General features: G+C 38.0%; 2 protein-coding genes and 1 non-coding gene across 3 annotated transcripts in view; 2 read left to right on the top strand and 1 right to left on the bottom strand.

Moving 5' to 3' along the window:
• Positions 1 to 4358, top strand: part of LOC130801067 (uncharacterized) — a 4945-nt gene extending 587 nt beyond the window's left edge. The window contains exons 1-5 of the mRNA XM_057664827.1: positions 1 to 274; positions 431 to 750; positions 847 to 1366; positions 1424 to 1507; positions 4257 to 4358. The exon at positions 1 to 274 is cut by the window's left edge and continues 587 nt beyond it. Coding sequence (XP_057520810.1) covers positions 1 to 274; positions 431 to 750; positions 847 to 1366; positions 1424 to 1507; positions 4257 to 4358 — 1300 coding nt within the window. The remainder of the gene's footprint in view (positions 275 to 430; positions 751 to 846; positions 1367 to 1423; positions 1508 to 4256) is intronic.
• A 9046-nt stretch (positions 4359 to 13404) lies between these two features.
• On the top strand, positions 13405 to 15984 carry LOC130801066 (uncharacterized). The gene is made up of 3 exons (XM_057664826.1): positions 13405 to 14895; positions 15052 to 15732; positions 15781 to 15984. Exons 1-3 carry the CDS (start codon positions 13405 to 13407, stop codon positions 15982 to 15984), a joined length of 2376 nt encoding a protein of 791 aa, XP_057520809.1.
• LOC130801986 (small nucleolar RNA R71) lies at positions 13787 to 13892 on the bottom strand. Its single transcript, XR_009039705.1, has one exon. It is a non-coding gene; the product is annotated as a small nucleolar RNA R71 (small nucleolar RNA).
• Positions 15985 to 17183: the final 1199 nt, after the last annotated feature.

Here is a 17183-nt window from a genome sequence, read left to right as displayed (position 1 = left end):
GGCATACAAAAACTTGATGTTGCTGTACACCACCAACCCGGCATTGTGGTGCAAATTCTTCCCAACTACTCTCACAGGAGTAGCCTTGACGTGGTACACCTCTCTTCCAGGGAGAAGTATCCATACCTTTGCCCAATTAGAGAGCAAATTCCTGGGTCACTTTGTGGCATCCAGAAGGCAGGAGAAATCAAACTTCCATTTGCTTAGCATAACGCAACTGGAAGGGGAATCCATATCATCGTATCTGAGGAAATTCCATGAGGCAGTGCTGGAGGTAACGGATTTGGAAGAATCAGTCGCCTTAAACGCCCTAATCAACGGAATGAAGGCTCAAAGGCTCAAGTTCCAGTTGGTCGAGAGTCAAGTGAAGACATACGTGGAGGCCATGAAGCAATGTCAAAGCTATGTCAGGGCCTCCGAGATATGTCAGGCACATGACCCAAAGAGGCGTAAATCAGAAAAGAAGGATCCAATATCCAATCGCTCCTCAAGGAGCGTAGAGGAACATACATCTAGGAGGGATAAAAATTACATGCCGCATCGTCCAGAGCCTCCATCAGACATGGGACCTCCACGATCCCGGCACGTATATGCCGTTGAAGGGGAGTCCAGGACGCGGAATTTGCTTGATAGAGGTAATGACCCGAGGTTCAATTTGAACAGGAAGGACATTTTCTTCGCTGTTCGGGATGAGTTGCCAACTCCACCTCCTATTACCACTCCCTCCGATCGACGCAACTACAATCTGTGGTGTGATTACCACAAAGAGCACGGCCACACTTTGGCCCAATGCCGCGAACTCAAACGTATCCTACATCAACTAGCCGACGAGGGGGAGCTATCAAGGTTCATCAATCGAAAGGACTATGGCACGAGAGGCGACGCGGAAAGAAGGCCTTGGAACCAGAAAAGAAACGAGGCTAGGCGTGAAAGTTCCAACACACAAGGAACCATCAATATGATTTTCAGCGGCTACACCGAGGAATATCCCACAATCCGCGCAGCGAAAGGCAGCGTCCATACTCTGTTCAAAGGACCCCCAAAAACCACCTCAAGTGGGCCGATCATGAGATTTGATGCCACTACTTCCCAACCGTTGCAACAACAACACACTGATCCTTTAGTGGTTACCATCAAGATTGGGCAAATGATGGTGAGGCGAGTATTGGTGGATACTGGAAGCACAGCCGATCTTATAACGATGGAATGCCTAAGAAAAATGAAATTCGAAGAAAAGCACCTGCAACCCCTTGATAAACCTTTGATTGGGTTTGGAGGAAACCAGGTCATTCCAATGGGAACAATCATACTCCCTGTGCGAGTAGGGGAAAGAAGCGGAAGCAGAACTATGCCCATACGATTCACGGTGGTGGATCTCGTATTCCCCTACAACGCCATCATGGGGCTTCCACTTATTAACAAGATCAAAGCAGCAATCTTTCCTCATCAACTCTTGTTGCAATTCGAGCGGGATGATGGACAAGTTGGCATCCTCAAGGGAGACCAGGTAATGGCCCGCCAATGCCTCATCAACACCATGAAGCGCGGACCTTCCGCGACACCCGCCAAAAGAGAAAGGGAAAAAAACTACCCCGCCCATGAAATGGAGACCATTGGAAGAAATTCTTCATTTAACAAGATTTGCAAGGGGCAATCAGTGATTATCAGTCTTATCAGTCTTATCAGCTTAACTCCGTGAAATTGTTTCATCCCGCGAAGTATTCGCGTTGTCATTCGAAATCAGTTTTATCATCGCATCCCGCGACGTAGTCGCGTTGTCATTTGCATTCTGTTTTATCAGCACTCATCCCGCGGCATGCTCGCGTTGTCATTTGTATTCTTAGTGATCATCAAAATTCATTTATAACATCAGAAGTTTTATTTTCAGATTATCCGGCTCTTATATTCGTAAGTACTCGACTAAAATCTATTGCAAATCTTATTAAATTCAGTAATATCCATAAGTCGGACCCCTTGAGAGGGGTCCCATAATCAAATTATTCTAAGTCACTATGAATCGGTGATATCGAAAAGTCGGACCCTTAGATTGGGTCCCAAAATCGAAAATATTCCAAGGTTGCCCATGATACTGCCTGTTCGCAACATTGAAAAGACGGACCTTTAGAATGAGATCCCGAATAAAATTCTAAGTAAAATCTCAACTATCTTCGATATTCATAAGTGGGATCCGTAAACTCGGGTTTAATGATTCAGAAAAATCAATCTCGTAAGTCAGGAAAGTTCCCGTAACTTCGATAAGTCGGACCCCCAGGGAGGGGTAGAATATAGAAAATTATTCTAAGTCCTTCAACACTCGAATGTGCCCGGGGAGTCAACAAGTCGGACCCTAAACTGCACCCCCAGAAACGAAAATTATTCTAAGTATAGAAAAATTACACATTCTGCTGTCCGACTTATAGATACGACGGATGTTATGCCGCGCCATCTTCTTCGTCGCTCTAAACCATCGTATGAATAAAGTATGAAAAATATTCCAAGTACAAAGGAAGTCCGTATGATCAATAAGTCGGACTCCCTGGTGCGCTCAGTCATGGTGTAAAAATTCAAAGTATGGGAGAATTCCCATATTTCCGTATGATCGAAGACACGGGCCTTTATGCCCATTCCGCGTCATGGAAGAGCAAGGGGTATGATAAGAGAAGTGGCTGGTATTCTTATCATTCCGTGAGGTCGATAAGTCGGACCCAGAATTATACTCTAAGGAGAACAAAAATTCTAAGTATAGAAATTACCCATTCTAGAGTCCGGCTTGCTAATTTGGTGATTCTTTATTCCGCGTCATCCAACATAGCCGCGGAATACAACAAGGCCGCGTCATCCTCGTTAGCGTCATAGGAGCAACTTCCAATCTTTCGAAGCATTCTTATCAATCCGCGATATTGATAAGTCGCACACCCAGGTGCTCCCTACCATTTTTGAAATATTCTAAGTATGGAAGGATTCCCGTGCCGACCATATGATCGAAGACGCGGACCCTTACCTTCATTCCGCGGCGTAGAAGATATGAAGGGCTCGCTGAGACGAGAAATTATTCTAAGTATTCTTATCCTCCCGTGATATCAATAAGTCGGACCCTAAATTGCACTCCAAGAAAAACATGGAAAAAATTCCAAGTCTGAGATCACTCATTCCACCGTCCGACTTGTAGACGTGGCGGCTCTCTTGCCGCATCACCCATGATAGCCGCGGAAATTAATGAGGCCGCGTCATCGTCCTTGTTGCAAACCATCGAATGACCACCTTATAATTTTTCGAAGTATGGAAGGTGTCCGTAGAGTCGATAAGTCGGACTCCCAGGTGCCCCTAATAATTTTGTAAAAATTCTAAGTATTGAAGAATTCTCGTATTGTCCGTATAATCGAAGACACGGACCTTTGTGCTCATCCCGTGTCATAGAAGAATAAGGGGCTTGTTAAGACGAGAAAAATTGTTCACGTATTTTTATCGTCCCGCGATGTCGATAAGTCGGACTCCCCTAAGTCCTTCAGAGAAGGTTTAAAAATCTAAGTATAAATCTAAGCCGCGTCATCAACTCGCGTGATTTACTCGTTCTGCGGCATATTATCCTCCTAAGACTCCACGGTATGTAATAATAATAAATAAAATAAATAAAAAATAAAAAATAAAAATTATTGTGATTTCATCCGTGTGGTAGAAAAGTCGGACCCCCTTGGGGGGGTCTTGTTCCAAAAATATTCTAAGTGTTTGAGCTTCCGCGGCATTAAAATAGCACAAACTAGGCTGGAAGCATCAATTTTATAAAAAATCCGCGCGATATGCTACACATGTAGATAGGTGTCTCAGTTGGTTCCATGTGTTGCACGCCATCTCGGAGGTCGCAGGATCAAACCCTCCTATTTACATTTTTGCTGTTGACTGGAGCTACTCCGCGGCATGATATAATCCACGGCTTGAGTTACTACATAATAGCAAGGTTGTCTCAACTGGTCTGAAGTGCTGCACACTATCCCAGAGGTCGCGGGATCAAACCCCCCTATTTGCATTTTTGCTGCTAGCTGAGGGTACTCCGCGGCTTGAGTTATTCTATTCGCTTTCCCCTTGAATTTATAAAAAATATAATAATAATAATAATAATAATAATAATAATAATAATAATAAATAGAAAATAAAGAAATATTATGATCCTGTCCGTGGGGTAGATAAGTCGGCCCCCTTTTGGTAAGCAAACTCTAAAAAATATTCTAAGTCATTGAATATCCGTGACATACGTGTAGTATAGCTGGAAGTATCAGAATATAAAATATCCGCGTGAAATGCTTCACAAAGGCAAGGATGTCTCAGCTGGTTTGAGTGTTGTTACCACGCGTCTTGGGTAGCAGGATCGAACCCTTGTAGTTACAATTTTGCTGCTGGAAGGTATAAACAGCTGAGATTACCCCACGGCATGCTACAAGCCGCGACTTTAGGAGCTTAACTTAATGAAAATATATCAAATTCTTGGGACATACTACACAACTAAACGGCTGTCTCAGTTGGTTCCAAGGGCTACACGCAGTCGGAGAGGTTGCGGGATCAAACCTCCACAACAACATTTTTTATCTGCTGGATGGTATCGACGGTTGGGGCTATCCCACGGCATATCACAAGCCGCGGCTCGATTCTCTTTCCTTGCTTTCTTGGACTTTGTATGTCTCACACGGATATTTTGAAAAGGTCATAACTTTTTCGTTACAACTCAGAATTCGGCATATGAACAGTCGGTTCGAAGATTACGAACTCAATTTTCGGAATCCTCCCAAAGATCTGCCAAATTGGGAACATATTCATCTTCTTGAGGGTCCGAACGTTCTCTATAATCACATCCCTTCATTGACACTAAGGTGTTTTGGTAGACGCTTATTGTTTCCGCATAAAAGGAAGATATTTCAAGTCGCTGGGGCTCTCTCCTCACATCATCCTTCATGCGTGGGGCTAAATGTCATGGTATCATTTATCTAATTTACTTATTTATTTTAAATTATTAGCATCATATTACTAAAATACCCTTTGACCTTTTCAGTTGACCTTGACTTTCAGTCAATAGGCTTTTTCTGGAATTACCATTTTCCTTGAATGGCCCATGGGCCAGTTACCTCTAAAAAACCCTAACTCTCCACTTTCCCATAATGAAAGGCGCTCCTTGTTTCAAGAAGAATAACTGTCCATTCTTCCCATGACCAGTCCACTTCCCATTACTCCCACTACTCCCATGATAGTTCACTTCTTCTGCAACTTCCCTTCCTCACCATTATAAATAGGGGCTACCATCAAGGAGGGAGGATCATCTGAAATAGCTTTCCTAGTATCCTTGCTTACATTACTTCCTTAGCCTTCCCAAACACTAGCACTAGCACTAGCAATCCCAATCCCGACCTTCCTTCTTGCATTCATTCTACAATCTGTCATTCATTAATTTCCGATCTACGTTCTGACTTGAGCGTCGGAGGGGTTTTCCGGGAGATCACCCCCCGGACAAGGCTAACGTGTTGTGTTGCAGGAATTCAGGTCGCTTCCTCCCACGAGTTGCTACTTCCGATAACGCCTCCATCTGCGGTATTCCAAGTGTCTCACACTTCCTCGTTTCATTACCGAAACAATATACATATATACATATATACATATATATATATATATATATATATATATATATATATATATATATATATATATATATATATATATATATATATATATATATATATATATATATATATATATATATATATATATATATATAAACGAATTTAAATTTGAATCATCTTCAACAAAAAAAGATTTCAAAAACCAATTAAAAATTTATTCAATCTCATCTATTTGCATGTCCAAAATAAACTATCTATTTCAAAAAAAAATCATTGACATTAGCTTTAATAAGAGTAAAATCAAAATAAGAAGGAACATGCTAAAACTTGAAGATGCGTAACAAATATAGCTATAAACTGTTTGATGTATCACCCAAAATAATACACCAAAACAGTTAAAGAAATGAATATTTGTTGTATTAATCTAAATAATCGGTCTTATAAATTCATTATCATACTCTTCAATAAGAGTAGATCAAGAAATACATGCCGTGATCACAAAATAATATACAACAACAAAATATAATCGATTTTAGAAATGAAAAAAAAAAACAAAGAGAAAGAAAAGGGTTTACAACTATTAGATTGAGAAATATGAAAAACAAGTAAAAGAGAGAGATGAAGGAGTAAACTATAAATGATACACTAGAATAACAAAAGTGTTAAAAGGTAGGGAGAATATAAGGAGAAAAATAGTATAACAGATAAACTTATATCAGTTTATCTTCTATTTCATTATTGTATATCAGTATTACGATACCTTGCACATATATATAGCACAAGAAAATGAAAGAGAACAAATGTGGTACTATTGAAAAGGATAGAAAATCCACATTCGAATGCATTCAATTTATGTTGTTACATCAATCACATCATTTCCCCTTGAATGCAATACATATATGTGGAAATTTTATTATGACAATCATAATCCTAAAACTGTATCATTAAAAACCTTTATCACGAAAAACCCGATGGGAAAAAAAAAATAATTAAAGGAAAAAAGAGTACAGTGAGCATATTTCTCCCACTGAAGTTAACATATGCCTCGAAATCGGCACATTCCAATCTTGCATACCAAATATTTGAATTGCTTGACGGAAGTGACTTTGTGAATAAATCTACGGGGTTTTCAAAAGATTGAATTTTTTAGACTTTTATCTTTTTATCTTTCTGCAGATCATATGCGAAGAATAATTTTGGTGACAAGTGTTCTGTTCTGTCTCCCCTAATGCATCCTTCTCTGACTTGGTTGATACATGCATAATTATCTTCATAAATTGTAGTTGGTGCCCTAATTGTATCGTTGAAGCCACAATCTTTTTGGAGTTGGCTGATCATGGATCTCAACTATACACACTCTCGGCTGGCTTCATATAAAGCTATAAGCTCTGCATGATTTGAGGATGTAGCCGTTAGAGTTTGTTTTGTTGATTTCTAAGATATTACGGTTCCTGAATATGTAAATACATATCCAGTTTGTGACTTGGCCATATGTGGATCGGATAGATTTCCTACATCAGCATATCCAGTGAGTATGGCATCATTTCCTGACTGAAATATAATCTAAGGTCTATAGTTCCCTTTAGGTATCGAAATAGATGTTTTATCCTATTCCAATATTTTTCTGTTGGTGCATTGCTATACCTAGCTAATAAATTTATAGAAAATGCTATATCAGGTCTTGTATTATTTGCTAAGTACATTAAAGCACCAATGGCATTCAAGTATGGCACTTCCAGCCCTAAAATTTCTTAGTCTTATTCTTGTGGACGGAATGGGTCAATGTTTAGTGATCGTATCACCATTGGGGAACTTAGTGGATGAGCCTTGTCCATGTAAAATCGTTTTAAAACTTTCTCAGTATAATTGCTCTGATGGACAAATATTCTACTTTTCGAATGTTCAATTTGTAGTCCAAGACAGAATTTAGTTTTTCCTAAATCCTTCATCTCAAATTTCGGCCATCATCAAATATTTGGCTGTTATTTCAATTTCTCTTGGAGTTCCAATCAGATTTAAGTCATCTACATACATAGCAATTATTACGAAACCAATTTGAGATCGTTTAATGAATACACATGAGCTAATTTGGTTGTTTTTGAAACCTGCTTTCATAAGGTATTCACTCAAACAGTTATACCACATTCGCCCGGATTGCTTTAATCCATACAATGATTTCTTTAATTTTATAGAAAATATTTCTCTAGGTACATTCTTTATTGGTAAGTTTAGTCCTTCAGGGACCTTTATATAGATGTCTGTGTCGAGTGACCTAATACGCAGTTATGACATCCATCAATCTCATGTGTAGGCTTTGAGAAATTGTTAAACTTACCAAAAATCTGAGTGTGGTTGCATCAACTACTGGGGAATATGTTTCTTCATAATCAATTCCTGGCATTTGAGAAAAACCTTGAGCTACAAGTTTTGCCTTGTATTTGACAATTTCATTTTTCTCATTTCTTTTTCTTACAAATACCCATTTGAAAACTACGGGTTTTATGCCTTTTGGAGTTTGTAAAATTTGCCCAAAAACTTCTCTTTTTTCTAATGATTTTAATTCTGCCTCAATGGCTTCTTTCCATCTTGGCCAATTGGGTCTTTTTCTGCATTCATTTATCGATATTGGCTCAAGATCATTTTCATCATTTATTATTTCAATAGCTACGGAATAAGCAAAGGATTCATTTGGAATGATCCTTTTTCGATTCCATCTTTTCTTGGAGAAAACATAATTTATTGAGATTTCATAATTTTCATCCTTTTCATTATCGGAGATGTCTTGATTTTCTCCTTTATTTTCATTTTCATTTTGAATATCATTTGGTGCACCTTCTTGTTTTCTTAATTTTCTTGGTTTTAAATCTTTTGAACCAAGTGGCCTTCCACGCTTTCTTTGCACAACAATTTCATCACTTTTTGCCTTTTCATCAGGAATTTCTATTCGTGCTGGAGTATTTGCTGCTGGTATATGTGATTTTGTAACTCTCTTAGTATTTGTGAATGCATTAGGTAATTGGTTAGCAACACTTTGTAGATGAACAATTCGTTGTACTTCTTATTCACATGATTTTGTTTTTGGGTCTAAATATTCTAAATGTGTTGCTTTCCAAATGAGTTCCATATTTCTTTTTCTGTAAGTCCACATTCTCTCCCCCTAAGGATGGGAATATTGTCTCATTAAAGTGGCAATCAGCAAATCTAGCGTGAAATTGATCACCAGTTAATGGTTCAAGATACCGAATGATTGATGGAGATTCAAAACCGACATATATTCCCATTCTTCTTTGTGGACCCATTTTCATACGTTGAGGGGGAGCAATGGGCACATATACAGCGCATCCAAAGATTTTCAAATGTGAAATATTTGGTTCATGACCAGCTACTAATTGCATTGGTGATTATTTATGATAAGTTGTAGGTCTTAGCCTAATCAATGATGTTGCATGTAATATTGCATAACCACAGGCCGATGATGGTAATTTTGATTTCATTAGCAGTGGTCTTGCAATGAATTGCAATCTCTTAATTAAGAATTCAGCAAGACCATTTTTTGTGTGGACATGTGGCATAGGGTGTTCCACTTTAATTCCAATTGACATGCAATAATCATTAAAAGTTTGAGATGTGAATTCGCCGGCATTGTCCAATCTAATACTTTTTATTGTGTAATCAGAAAAATGATTTTTCAATTGGATGATTTGTGCAAGTAGTTTTGCAAATGCATTGTTTCTACTTGATAGAAGGCTTACATGTGACCATCTTATGGAAGTGTCTATTAAGACCATGAAGTACCTAAAAGGTCCACATGGTGGATTAATTGGCCCACATATATCTCCTTGAATTCTTTCAAGAAATATAGAAGATTCAGTAACAATCTTATTTACTGATGGTCTAGTAATAAATTTTCCAAGAGAACAAGAGGTGCATAAGAGCTCATTTGACTGGGGAATCTTAATATTTCTTAGTGGATGCCCGACTGAATTTTCTATTATTTTATACATCATCCGAGTGCCAGGATGAGCTAAGCGGTCATGCCATAAAGTGAATACACTAGTGGAAAAAACCTCATTTGCCGCGGTTTTTTGGCCATTATTTGCTGCGGTTTTGGCCCCAAGCAATAGTGATAGCAGTAAATAGCCTATTTTAAATGCTGCGGTTAAAAACCGCAGCAAAAAAGGGTATTATTTGCTGCGGTCAGTCCCCATAACCGCAGCAAATAAATGGCACTTATTTGCTGCGGTTTTGGGGGCTGACCGCAGCAAATAGATATTTTTTTTTGTTTTTTCGTTTTATTCTAATAATAATCCAATAATAATGTAAAATAACAATGATTAATCCAATAATAATCCAATGATAATCACCAATAATCTCTTTGCAATAAAAAACTCTCGATAATATAATATGATATGTACGTACATATATATATATATATATATATATATATATATATATATATATATATATATATATATATATATATATATATATATATATATATATATATATATATATATATATATATATATATATATATATATATATATAAAATAAAGTCCTAAAAATAATCTATATTATTTACACTTTATCAAGGACCAAAATTAGCAAGATACGCGGCAATCTTGTCTTTTAATTCACACATCTCTCAACTTCTCAAAGGGCGTGTTTCCCTCGGAATGTCGTTTAAAACCTATAATATAATATAAAATCAAAAGACGATTAATATAAATTAAACATTAGACGATTACCAATAAGAATTATTTAAGAACGTACTAACAAATACTTACGGCATCTATATTTTCGACTCCAAACTCCTTCATGGATTTTATAATATCGTCCATGTACTTCAGCGCGTAGTAGCCGCATTCAACGGAAGAAGAAGGTTGTTGAAAGCACTAAGAGAAAATAGATGTTAGTGTCAAAAACGGTTAAAAACGCATAAAATCGCAACTTAACACGTAAATTCTAGAATATGACTATGATTTTCAATTCTAACAACTTCTACACAATAATATATACCAAATAGTGTTGTGTGCCAAGTTTCGTGCAAAACAAACCAAGTTTGAGCTACTTTACGCGCGAAATTAACAAAAACGCTTAAAAACCCTTAAAATCGCAACTTAACACCTAATTTCTAGGATACGACTATTATTTTCATTTCTAACCATTTCAACACAATAATATTTGCCAAATAGTGTTGTGTGCCAAGTTTCGCGCATAACAAACCAAATTTGAGCTACTTTACGCGCGAAATTGACAAAAACGCTTAAAAACCCATAAAATCGCAACTTAACACCTAATTTCTAGCATATGACTATTATTTTAAATTCTAACCATTTCAACACAATAATATATGCCAAATAGTGTTATATGCCAAGTTTCGTGCATAACAAACCAAGTTTGAGCTACTTTACGCACGAAATTGACAAAAACGCTTAAAAACCCTTAAAATCACAACTTAACACCTAATTTCTAGCATATGACTATTATTTTCAATTCTAACCATTTCAACACAATAATATATGCCAAATAGTGTTGTGTGCCAAGTTTCATGCGTAACAATCCAAGTTTTCCTAACTCATCCTCGACTCCCTTTATCATCTCATCAACACGATACACATCCTAATCGATATTCTCTTCATCTGTCTCATACCCATCAACATGATCTACTACATCCTCATTGACATCGGCCACATTATTGACGTCCTCAACAACACTTTTCTCTTTGTAAACTCCCTCTTCACCATGCTAAACCCAAACATGATATTGAGGCCTAAACCCACGTCGAAGTATGTGCTCCCTAAGGATATTAACACTATCTACCTTTGATACATTGCCACAACTGACACATGGGCAATAAAAACCAACTCCCCCCGTCCTAACTTGATGTTCAACCGCAATACTACAAAATTCTAATACGCCATCAATAAATTCCGACGATTCAATGCTTCCATACATCCAAGAACGATCGTTTGTAATCCTAATTAGTGTGATTAATTGATTCAAAACAAAATTAATACACAACTTTTAAACATATATACTTAACGAACTCTAACTAACCATAAAATTAAGTAATAATCATTCATTTAACACTAATTAACCCAAATAATAACACAATATTTTTTAAACTGTCCAAATGATGTTTATTAATTCCGCAAATGTTACAACAACTATATATAACTACAACTATTTAGATGGTTAACACAACCACTTCGATCCTATGAAAATACCTAATGCTAAATAGGCCATGGTATATAGGCTAATTTGAGAATCTACAACAAAAGTTCTAATTAGATCGATGATAATAACAACAATATTAACAAAACATAACAACATAATTTTATTTCACAAGGCACCAGCCTACATACATTCATTACAAACTTATCTTACACATATAAATACCAGTAATTCTACGGTGATTGACTTTCAAAGTTGAACACCAATACAATATTTATTCATTTATTACATAAACCATAAGATCATATCATTAATCATTCATTATCCAATAATTAACAACCTTAACAAAAAAACTCCCCTCCCATTCCTTAGTGGGACCCAAAGAAGATTATCATCAGGAAAGAAATGGCAAACAGGAGATTGACCAGGTTTAGTACCCAATTCTTTAACACTAATTAACCCTAATTGATAGGTCGTTTATGTACTATCAAACAAATCCTAATATGCAACTAGTATAGCAGCAGTTAGGGTCGAATCCACAGAGAAAAACGTAGTAAATAATTATTTTCCGGCTACCAATTGATTCTAAGTAACACACAGAATTGGAGAATATATGTCTAAACTAACTAAATGACTAGAGCACAAACAATTAAATTAGAAAGATAAATCGATGATACTAAAACATCTAGGGATAAACTTCCCCACTAGCATGATATGATGACAATGAGATCCTACTACCCTTACAACAATCATAATCGAGTTCAATAGGACGAATACACCATTAAGAATACTAATAACTCCTCTCGAAGACTATTAGCTTCACTACCATACTATCAAACCTATTTTCATGGAATCAAGTATAGTAATGACATTGAGCATAGTATTCTATAAGATCCAATAATCAAACCTATCTATTTTCATGAAGATTATCAAGCCCTTGGTTTAAAAGGCAATTCATTCGACTCTAACTATCGTTAGCGATTGAGTGAATTGTTAACTACAATTTCCAAAATTTCTCTTGAAAATATATAAGTTAACTAGCATAAGAAACCAAGCATAAATAAGGATTATGCATAACAAAAAGGGATTAGCATTCAATAATTCATCATCAACATCATGGCTAGGGTTCCGTCTAACCCTAGATTAAGAAACTACTCACACATATCAAATGCAACAAAATAAGAATTCATTAAAGGAAACATGATTAAAAATAATAACAAGGAAAGGATAAAGAAATAATACTTGAATTCGAATACCAAATGATGAACGAAAGTAAATGAAAGCTACATAGTTTCTTTCTCCCAAAGTGAAGAATTCATTGTCTCTAAAAAAAAACCAATATTAACTTTTTTTTCGTCCATTACCTATCAAATTTTGGCGCCGTTGCCGGGGAACAACGGATTAGTTTATTGTTTATTTTCTGAGTTTAAATTGATTCTTTTTCTCTAATTTCTCTTCGGTTATATCCCCCTCCCCTATCTATTTAACCCTTTGCTTTTAGTTTCTTTGATTGCATGCAAACCAGACGACAGGGACACGAACACGAACTGAAATCGAAGCAACAGCAAGAAGACTCAACTCTAGGCAAAGAAGGCGAAAAAACAAGAGAAGGGAAGATTTAACCATGGCTGAAACACCAGAGAAACCCCTCCTGGATTACATCACTCCTGATGCTAGCATTGTCACTACAAGCATTGTGAGGCTAGAGATTTCCGGGAACCAGTATGAGATCCGGTCAGCATTTTTCAACTGGATCGCTCAGGACCAATTTCATGGTATTGAGAATGAGAGCCCAACCGATCACATTAATCTGCTCATTGACAAGTGTATGACACACAAGTACAACAACGTCACCTCCGATCAATTAATGTTAATAGTTTTCCCTTTTTCTCTTGCGGGGGCGGCTAAGCAGTGGCTTCGCGAGGAAGAACCCAACTCCATTGCTACTTGGGAGGCTCTGAAAAGGGCATTCTTGCATCGATATTACCCACCCGAAAAAACTTCAAAGTACCAAAATGAGATCTCTACTTTCAAGCAAAAAGACGGAGAATCACTCTATGATGCATGGGAGAGATTTAAAAGTCTAATCAGAAAGTGCCCACATCACGGATTACCGGATTGGATGGTTATTGAGACAGTCTACAATGCTTTGAGGCATGAGATCCAGACTTCTTTGCATGCTGCTGCTGGGGGTAACTTCATGATGAAAACACTGAACCAGGCCAACAAAATTCTTGATGATATGGCCTCAAATTACCACTGGCGAGAACAATCAACTCCAAGGCGAGGTGGTAGGTTTGAAGTGGATGCTATTGTTGCTTTGACTAATAATGTACAGGCTTTGACAAGGAAGGTTGAGCAATTGGATGTAGCTGCAGTAAATAAAGTTTGTGGTGCTTGTGGCTTAAATGGGCATTCTAGTGTTGACTGCCAACTTCAAGCCGAAGGGGTTGCTGCTGTGGAACAAGTCAATGCCATTCAAAATCAGAATGCGAGACAACAATATAACCCCTATTCCAACACCTTCAATCCAGGATGGAGGGATCATCCAAATTTTTTCTACAGAAACAACAATGCACAAAATCCCTCATCCTCGTACAACATACCATCGGGTTTCCAACAAAGACCTCCCTTCCCACCTCAACAACAGCATCCTCCGAAGTCCAACCTTGAAAGTTTGATAGAGAACTTTATCGCTACCCAAAGCAAGCAAAATGAACACTTCAGCACCTCCATTAATCAGATTTTGGCTCACAACAAAATGATCGACACTCAGATGGCTCAGATGGCACAGAAATTGAGTAACTTATCCATGCAAAAGGGGCAACTTCCGGGAAACACTGAAAAGAACCCAACCACATCCCCCCATCAGCAACTCAATGCAGTAACTACGAGGAGTGGTAGGACACTTCATGATCCAGCCCCTAAAGTAAAAACTTCACCTATTGTTGTTCAAGATCCAGGAACTATTGATGATGTTTCTGAAGAAAAGAAGGATGAGCCAGTCAATTCAGACAAGCCCATAATTGCCGATCGAACCTACACACCACCAGTGCTATTTCCTTCTAGATTGGCCCAGGCGAAGCTTGAGCATAAATATGGAAAATTTCTTCAAGTTTTGAGCAAGTTACAGATCAATATCCCCTTCTTAGAAGCCATTAAAAAAATGCCCTCTTATGCTAAATTCCTCAAGGACATCATTTCCAACAAACGCAAGCTAGAGTAGAGTGTGGTTGAGACTCTGAATGGGCAATGTAGCGCTATTTTGCAGTGCAAGGTTCCTAAGAAACAAGCTGATCCTGGTAGTTTTACTATCCCACTGAAGTTGGGGAACGATGTGTCTGCTGTAGCCCTTGCTGATTTAGGGGCTAGTGTGAGTGTGATGCCGTTAACATTATGCAAAAAGATTAATGGCGAGATGAAAGCCACTCGGATGTACATACAATTAGCCGATCGATCTGTGAGATACCCAGTTGGTATTCTTGAGGATTTCCCCGTCCAAGTTGGTAATTACTTCGTACCCTGCGATTTCGGCATTATGGATATGGAAGAGGATGCCCGCATTCCGGTGATTTTGGGTCGCGGCTTTTTAAAGACTACAACAGCCATTTTTGATGTGAAGAATGGAAAGTTATCACTTGAGATTTTGGGAGAACAGCTGCATTTCCATCTCCCCTTATCCATGGCACATCCTGCCATTGGGGAGACTGTCTATCGGATGGATGCGATAGCTGATGCTACTACAGAGAGGGAGTCCACACCCTCCATTGTTGATCCACTTTATGCAGCTATTGAAGGCAACTATGATAAGGATAGGGCCGATGTGATTGAGATGGTCCAAGTTTTAGATGCTGCACCTACATTTGTTCCTGCAAAAGCTGAGTTTGAGGACATCCCACCTTGGAAGGTGTCCACCATTGAGGAACGAAAGGAGTGTACTACGCCTCCTCAGGTAGAATTAAAACCCCTTCCCCCTTCTTAGAAGTATGTTTTTCTGGAGGATAATGACACTTACCCTGTTATTGTCAATGCTGAACTCAATAGCACTCAAATTGAACGATTGCTCACAGTTCTGAAAAAGTATAAGAGTGTTATTGGGTACACTATTGATGACATCAAGGGTATCAATCCCTCATTTTGCACTCATAAGATTTTTCTTGAAGATGATCATACCTCTTCTATAGTACCACAACGAAGTTCTTAAACTACTTGAAGCAGGAATAATATTCCCCATTTCAGATAGCAAGTGGGTGAGTCCGGTTCAAGTAGTTCCCAAAAAGGGAGGTATGACTGTTGTCAAGAATGACAAAGGGGAATTGATTTCCACTAGAACTGTCACAGGGTGGCGAATGTGTATTGATTATCGCAAGCTGAATAAAGCCACCCGAAAAGATCATTTCCCTCTCCCTTTCATTGACCAGATGTTGGAAAGAATGGCTAAGCATTCCTTTTTCTGTTACTTGGATGGATACTCAGGTTTCTTTCAAATTCCCATCCATCCAAGTGATCAGGAAAAGACGACGTTCACTTGTCCTTATGGCACCTTTGCATATCGAAGAATGCCATTTGGTCTTTACAATGCACCCGCCACATTCCAGCGATGCATGATGGCAATTTTCTCAGATTTCATTGAAAATATCGTGGAAGTGTTTATGGATGATTTCTCGGTTTATAGAACATCTTTTGATTTATGTTTTCGAAATTTGAAAAAGGTGTTAAGTAGATGTGAGGAAGTCCATCTGATATTGAACTGAGAAAAATGTCATTTTATGGTCCAACAAGGAATTGTTTTAAGTCATGTTATTTCCAATAGGGGTATTGAGGTCGATAAAGAAAAAATTGATGTGATTGAGCGATTACCACCCCCCACTTCTGTTAAAGGGGTTCGTAGCTTCCATGGGCATGCGGGTTTTTACCGCCGCTTCATAAAAAAATTTTCTCAAATCGCTCGTCCATTAACTGAGCTCTTGGCCAAAGATACTCCCTTTGTGTTTTCTTATGCTTGTGTTGAAGCTTTTAACAGGTTAAAACAAGTTTTGATTTCTCCACCGATCATCCAACCACCGGATTGGAACCTGCCGTTTGAGATAATGTGTGATGCAAGTGATTTTGCAATTGGGGCAGTGCTGGGCCAAAGAAGAGACGGCAAACTCCATGCCATTTATTATGCCAGTAAGACACTTGATGCCGCCCAACTCAATTATGCTACCACTGAAAAAGAGTTGTTGGCGGTAGTGTTTGCGGTGGAGAAATTTCGATCCTACCTTCTTGGGTCAAAAGTGATTGTACATACAGACCATGCAGCATTGATGTATTTGATGACCAAGAAAGATGCTAAACCTCGACTGATTCGTTGGGTATTATTACTTCAAGAGTTCGATTTGGAAGTTAAGGATAAAAAGG

The sequence above is a fragment of the Amaranthus tricolor genome, chromosome 15 (genome assembly GCF_026212465.1).
Source record: "Amaranthus tricolor cultivar Red isolate AtriRed21 chromosome 15, ASM2621246v1, whole genome shotgun sequence".
Lineage (NCBI taxonomy): Eukaryota > Viridiplantae > Streptophyta > Magnoliopsida > Caryophyllales > Amaranthaceae > Amaranthus > Amaranthus tricolor.
The sequence above is the reverse complement of the archived record's forward strand: the minus strand, read 5'-3'. Positions and strand labels throughout refer to the sequence as shown.